Genomic DNA, 7480 nt, shown 5'->3' on the forward strand with positions numbered 1-7480 from the left:
AGGAATTTGAATAAGCATCTCTCTCTCTCTCTCTCTCTCTCTCTCTCTTATATGATATCTAATCAAAGGAATTTGAATAAGCATCTCTCTCTCTCTCTCTCTCTCTCTCTCTCTCAGCGTTTGCATTCTTCCTATATTTCAGGATATATATTTCCAGTCTTGTTTAATTTCAAAATTGGAATCTCTCTCTCTCTCTCTCTCTCTCTCTCTCTCTCTCTGCATCCTTCCTTTATTTCAGGATATTTCCAGTCTCTCGTTTAATTTCGTAATTGGAATATTTCTCTCTCTCTCTCTCTCTCTCTCTCTCTCTCTCTCTCGGTTTGCATCCTTCCTATATTTCAGGATATTTCCAGTCTCTTGTTTAATTTTGTAATTGGAATATTACTCTCTCTCTCTCTCTCTCTCTCTCTCTCTCTCCCTCTCTGTGTTTGCATTCTTCCTATATTTCAGATTATTTCCAGTCTCTCGTTTAATTCCGTAATTGGAATATTACTCTCTCTCTCTCTCTCTCTCTCTCTCTCTCTCTCTCTCTCTCAGAACTACGTTCCCGTCACTGCTTTTAATACGACCGCTCTCCGCATTGTTATTGCTGGGCCAAACCCAAATGATTTCGGGCGTCAGCAGAAGGCAAATGGCTTATTCCGACGACGAGGTCACATTTCGGGATTATGACTCGTAGGAAAGGCTAGTTCATGGGTCGGAGTCTAATGTAGTTTCAGGGATGAAGAATTTTTACAGGTTTTTAATTTTTTTTTACTCGCTCATAGCTCCCACTAGACAAGCGAAAGAGTGGAGATATCATTGAGGCTTTCAGGACGAAACTGGAAACTTTGGTTTTCTAGGGACTTCGATAATTATAGTCCATTTCTTTTAGCGATGCAGATTTGCACCGACTCGCGGCGGTGCCCTTTTAGCTCGGAAAAGTTTCCTGATCGCTGATTGGTTAGAATTATCTTGTCCAACCAATCAGCGATCCGGAAACTTTTCTTGTCCAACCAATCAGCGATCCGGAAACTTTTCCTAGCTAAAAGGGCACCGCTGCGAGTCGGTGCAAATATGCATCCTTAAAAGAAATGGACTATAGGATTTGATAATTAATACCATAAATACCTGAGACTGCATACGACAAAGAGTCCTGTAGGACACGTAGGACACAGGGTTTCTACGTCACAGGACCAGGAAAACAGCCCTTAATATAAAGTAAGAAAAGAATGCCAAAAATATATTCATTTTTTTGCCCAGAATTTCGAATTAATGAAAAATTTTTGTTCAAAACAAAGACGAACACTCACTAGTTTGAACAATAGAACAATAAATCACAAGTTTTGCATCGTTTATATTTAAACTTATTTCCCAGATAATATAAACTTGCTTGGAGGTGGTCTTTCGAAATTTTCTACTTTTAGTGTAGTCCTATATTATGTATATCCCTTTATTTAAAACAAAAAAAAAGATAGAGGTATTTATATGGCACACAAATAAAGTAAGGTAATACAAAAATAGAGTATGTTACTATACTCTTATAACGAGCATGCAAGAAATCATTTTTGAAACAGAGAAAGAAAGATGATGAGATATTTCAGAATAACATTGAAATCTATGAGCTCTGATTACCGAAATTCTGAAGAAAAAAAAAAATGGTCATAAAATCAGTAAAAATGATAAACAATTCCAAACTATACCTAAGCACACTTACCTTAAGTGCTGATCCCCTGAAAAAAAAAATGGTCTGAAAATCAGTAAAAATGATAAACAACACCAAACTATACCTAAGCACACTTACCTTAAGAGCTGATCCCCCTGGACTGAGTTAGTTCAGAATTAGCTCGTGTCCCAGAAGTGCAATCATGTCGAAGTTATCGGATCTGGAAAAGAATACGAAAGTGTAAGATTTTGTTCAAAATATTATAGTGGAATTAAATGGATCTTGAAAGGTATATAAATAAAGGAATGTATTACCCCTATTTAGGTATTTCAGGGTCGAGGTCGAACCCTGGGGGGGGGGTAAAAAAAACGGGGAAGGAGGGAAGTTAGACGAAAATCAGTCCTAAAGCAGACAATGGCATGTAGACTAGTCACCCCTTGCAGGTCGATCACTTCCATATTCGAGACAGCTGATGATTTATGGGGAATAAACAGGTTTTGAACATGCTGTAGGGGTCGTGTACAACCCATCATACCTGTCCAGGGTAAATGGCACATTTAGAGCCTCCCTTCAGGCTATACCTCTCAGAAAAGTGTAATCAAAATAATATATACAGTTGGCATGAACTTTTTTTTTATCTCTTGATGCCTCATTGGTAGAGTCTAGTGCTTGGGACTGTTTCGACTCTTGACGCATAGGTTCGAATCCCTGCTCAGCCAGAAGCATTTATCATAATATTTTTTTCAGTGGATACATATTCTAAATTTTGAATTATATATTAAATTCCTTTTGGTGTTATGTACATACTTATACGTAGATATGCATATATACATATACATATATGCATATATAATATATATTAAACATGTAATGAATATATATATATATATATATATATATATATATATATATATATATATACATATATATATAAACAAATATATATATATATATATATATATATATATATATATATATATATATATATATATACAAATATATACATATATATATATATATATATATATATATATATAATATATATATATATATAAATACACATATTTACATTTATTTATACACAAACAAATTGATATATTTCCTTATATGCATACATTATATGTTCATATATGCCCATAAACATAAACATACTCACAATATACTGTATGGGTACGCATATATTATACATCCATATACACCTAAAACCATATACAACCCTATATACGCCCATAAATATACACACAATATACTATATATATATATATATAAATATATATATATATATATATATATATATATATATATATATATATATATATATATATATATATACATAATCATGTATGTGCATAATTTATACCTGTGCAAAATGGGCAAATCCTGATAATTCAGTCTCACACGATATCAAGTTTGTTTGTTTGTGTGTGTGTGTTTGTGTGTGTGTGTGTGTGTGTGTGTGAGTGTGTGTGTGTGTGTGTGTGCGTTTCAGGTGGTAATGCTCTTCCCCTAGTTGGCTAAGATCATTAATTCAACTTTGACATTATTGGATTTATTTGAAGTGTCAAAATCACTACTTCAACAGGAAATTAAATTCGCATTTCACCTAATATTTGGAGGGGTTCCTCTCTCTCTCTCTCTCTCTCTCTCTCTCTCTCTCTCTTCTCTCTCTCTCTCTCTCTCTCTCTCTCTCTCTCTCTGCGTCAATGACCTTCGATGTCAGGATGCCAAAAACTTGAAATCTCTCTCTCTCTCTCTCTCTCTCTCTCTCTCTCTCTCTCTCTCTCTCTCTCTCTCTCTCCTCCCTCTCTCCTCTCTCTCTCTCTCTCTCTCTGCGTCAATGACCTTCAATGCCAGGATGTCAAAAACTTGAAATCAATCAATCAATCAATCAATCTCTCTCTCTCTCTCTCTCTCTCTCTCTCTCTCTCTCTCTCTCTCTCTCTCTCTCTCTCTCTCTCTCTCTCAGGAATGGGGACAATGCTCTATTCATGTAAATTGCATCTACAGTAGATAGATAGATAGATAGATAGATCGATAGATAGATAAGTTATATAATGTTAAAATCACAAAGAAAATATTCCAAATAGTTAAACATTACAATATAATTTAATATAAACATTAAAAAAGTGTAAAAAAAGAAATATAATTGAGAAAAGGAAATATAAATAGAGAAATAGCAAGAATTTTCCCACTCGACGAACAGTTGGAGTTGAGATCATAATAATAACTAATAATAATAATTCGGTGATGCTCCCAACTCTCTCTCTCTCTCTCTCTCTCTCTCTGCTCTCTCTCTCTCTCTCTCTCTCTCTCTCTCTCTCTCTCTCTCTCTCTCTCAATTTATGACGTTCTCCTCAACAATGGTCGTGTTGTCGACACCATGGTCGCAATTTTGTCGGTTTTGAGGTGAAACAACTACTTATTGGCGACCGTTTCTTATTACCTCCGCCAACAAAGTTGGAAGGAGGATATGTTTTATCCCCTGTTTGTGTGTGTGTGTTTGTTTGTTTGTTTGTGAACAGCCTCCTGGCCAAAAATAAAATCGTAGATTAATGACACTTGCAGGGATTAACTGTTATGGAAAAAGATGGGAATGATTAAATTTTGGAAGGTCAAGGTCAAAGGTCAAAGTCACGGTCAATCAAAATGTCCAATTCACTTAATCAGCCATACGTTTGGACCTCGTTGTCACAGACACTTCAAACTTGGTTCATATTTAAGTGTATGAAAATCCACGCCAATTAATACATGCTAAGGTCAAAGGTCAAGGCCAAGGTCGAGCAAAAGGTCGAGATATAAGATGCCGTGGCAGAGGTCTGCGATCTACTGATTGCCTCTTTAGTATTGTCTTGTGTTATTAGAATATAAGGGAGTATTGGGAGTCATCTAAGTATATTCTGCTTAAAAGATATTTAAACAATTTAATTATTTGGTGAGAATAACTGTTCAGAGTCAATTAAGTTCTTGATTGGCAACTTGATTCAAAAGACATTTAGTTTATAAAAACTAATATAGCAATTTCTAATTAAAAAAAAATAAGAACTAAATCAAATTTAATTTATAAAAATCCTTGCAAAAAACCGGTTTTTTTTTTTTTTTTACATTTTTTTGTATATTTTTGATAACTTTCTGAGAAACTTCAGGCCTTTTCCAAATTAATGAGACCAACGTGACCTCTCTATGACGAAAATTAATGGTGTTAGAGCAATTTAAACAAAAATATATTGCAAAATGTGCTTGAAAAAAAAAAAGCCTGTGGGGTTAAGGGTTGGAAAGTTCCAAATAGCGTTGGGGGTAAAAGGGTTAAAGTTCTTGATTCAAAAGACTTATAGTTTATAAAACTAATATAGCAATTTCTAATTAAAAAAAATAAGAACAAAATCAAATTTACTTTATAAAAATGCTAAAGATTGTGCAGTAGAAAGTAATGATATTTTTTTTTAAGTCTTTCGATATTCAATCTACCAACTCTAGGTTTCCTTATAATCAAAAAGGAGAAAATTAACTCAAAATTCTGTCAATCAAATTATGTTAATATTCCAATTCCTCTCTTCCCCACCGTTACCCTTACATTAAAGGGTCGGTTGCCTGGTTTAATAATTTGGCAGAGCTCACTATCGCATGCCCTGGCAGTCATCAACACCATCTATTGGCGGTGGACCCAACCTTTCACTAAACAGTACAACTGAAAGATTTAAAAGGTCGCCCATGAATGACAGGACAGTGACGATACCTTATCAGGAAAATGCCATAGAGACTGACTATATATACATATGATCTGCGCTAAAGCGCTCTCTCCACCCCAGCTAGAACCAGGGAGAGCCAGGCAGTGACTGCTGATAACTCAGCAGGCAGATCTATAGGCTCCCCTTAACCTTACGGTATGCACCCAAGCTAGGAACAGGGAGGGCAAGGCAATAGATGCTGATGACTCAGCAGATAAAGCTATAGGCTCCCTCAAATCTCCCGGATCCTTAGCTCACAAGGATGGTGAGGTTACAGAGGCCAAAGAAACTAGCGAGTTTGAGCGAGACGCGAACCCCAGTCTAGCAAATCGCCAGGCAGAGACGTTTCCAATGGGCCACCACAACCATAAAGGCAGAAGTTCCCAGAGTTATTGCCAGTGAGCCTTCTAGCCTTTCGCTAAAAAGCAAGCCAGCAAGGCAGCAGCTGTCCTTTTAGTCGCTTTCTACTCCCCATGGTATGTAGTATCAATAAACGAATCAGGTTACCAATCTCCAATCAATATATCTTTAAATTGTATTTACTAACAATGACTTGAGTAATCAACTTCACATTCAAAATATCAACTTTTGATCAAATAGAAAAATTTTTTATCTAACCAATCAACCAATCCATCAGTCAGCCAATCAAGTCAGTCAGTCAGTCAGCCAGCCAATCAAGTCAATCAGTCAGCCAAACATGTAAGTTAGACAGTCAGTAAGTCAGTTAAGTAATCAAGTCAGTCAGTCACCTAATCATGTAAGTCAGTCAAGTCAGCCAGCTAATCAAGTCAGTCAGTCAGTCAGTCAGTCAGTCAGCCAGCCAATCAAGTCAGTCAGTCAGTCAGCCAGCCAATCATTCAGTCAGTCAAGTCAGTCAGCCAGCCAATCAAGTCAGTCGTTCAGCCAATTGAGTAAGATTAAGGCAGCCAATCAAGTCAGTCAGTCAGTCAGCCAGCCAATCATTCAGTCAGTCAAGTCAGTCAGCCAGCCAATCAAGTCAGTCGTTCAGCCAATTGAGTATGATTAAGGCAGCCAATCAAGTCAGTCAGCCAATCATGTAAGTTAGTCAGTCAGCCAGCCAATCAAGTTAGTCAGTCAGCCAATCACGTAAGTCAGCCAAGTTAGCCAGCCAAACAAGTCAGTCAGCCAATCATGTAAGTTAGACAGTCAGTCAAGTAATCGAGTCAGTCAGTCAGCCAATCATGTAAGCCAGTCAAGTCAACCAGCCAATCAAGTCATTCAGCCAATCAAGTAAGTTAGTCAATCAGTCAGGCAGTCAAGTAATACAGTCAGTCAGCCAATCATGTAAGTCAGTCCAGTCACCCAGCCAATCAGGTCAGCCAGTCATGTAAGTTAGTCAATCAGTCAGTCAGTCAAGTAATCAAGTCAGTCGGTCAAGTCACCAAGCCAATCAAGTCAGTCAGTCAGTCAGCCAATCAATTCAGTCAACCAATCAAATCAGTCAGTCAGTCAGCCAATCAAGTCAGTCAGTCAAGTCAGCCAATCAAATCAGTCAGTCAGCCAACCAATCAAGTAAGTAAGTCAGTCAGTCAGTAAGTCAAGTCCACCATTCAAGCAAGTCAGTCAGCTAATCAAGTCAGTCAGTCAGCCAGCCAATTATGTCAGTCACTCAGTCAGACAGCCAATCTATTCAGTCAATCAATCAAGTCAGTCAGTAATCCAATCAAGTCAGTCAGTCAGCCAATCATGTCAGCCAGTCAGTCAGCCAGTTAGTCAGCCAGCCAATCAAGTCAGTCAGTCAGTGAGTAAGTCAGCCAATCAAGTCAGTTAGCCAGTCAATCAAGTTAGTAAACCAGTCAAGTCAGTCAATAGGTCAGTCAATCAGCCAGCCAATCAAGGCAGTTAGTCAGCCAATCAAGTCAGTCAACCAAGCAAGTCAGTCGATCAGTCAGTCAGTCAGTCAACCAATCTAGTCAGTCAACCAATCAAGTCAATCAATCAATCAGCCTATCAAGTCAGTCAATCAGCTAATCAAGTCAGTCAGCCAATCAAGTCAGTAAGTCAGTCAACCAATCAAGTCAGTCAACCAATCAAATCAGTCAGTCAGCCAATTCAAGTCAGTCAATCAGTCAGTCAGTCAGTCAGCTAA

General features: G+C 37.3%; 1 protein-coding gene across 1 annotated transcript in view; it reads left to right on the forward strand.

The window, feature by feature from the left end:
- The first annotated feature begins 6389 nt into the window (after nucleotides 1-6389).
- Nucleotides 6390-7480, forward strand: part of LOC137617619 (uncharacterized) — a 1739-nt gene continuing 648 nt past the window's right edge. The window contains exon 1 of the mRNA XM_068347625.1: nucleotides 6390-6427. Coding sequence (XP_068203726.1) covers nucleotides 6390-6427 — 38 coding nt within the window. The remainder of the gene's footprint in view (nucleotides 6428-7480) is intronic.

This window comes from Palaemon carinicauda, chromosome 23 (genome assembly GCF_036898095.1).
Source record: "Palaemon carinicauda isolate YSFRI2023 chromosome 23, ASM3689809v2, whole genome shotgun sequence".
Taxonomy (NCBI): Eukaryota; Metazoa; Arthropoda; class Malacostraca; order Decapoda; family Palaemonidae; genus Palaemon; species Palaemon carinicauda.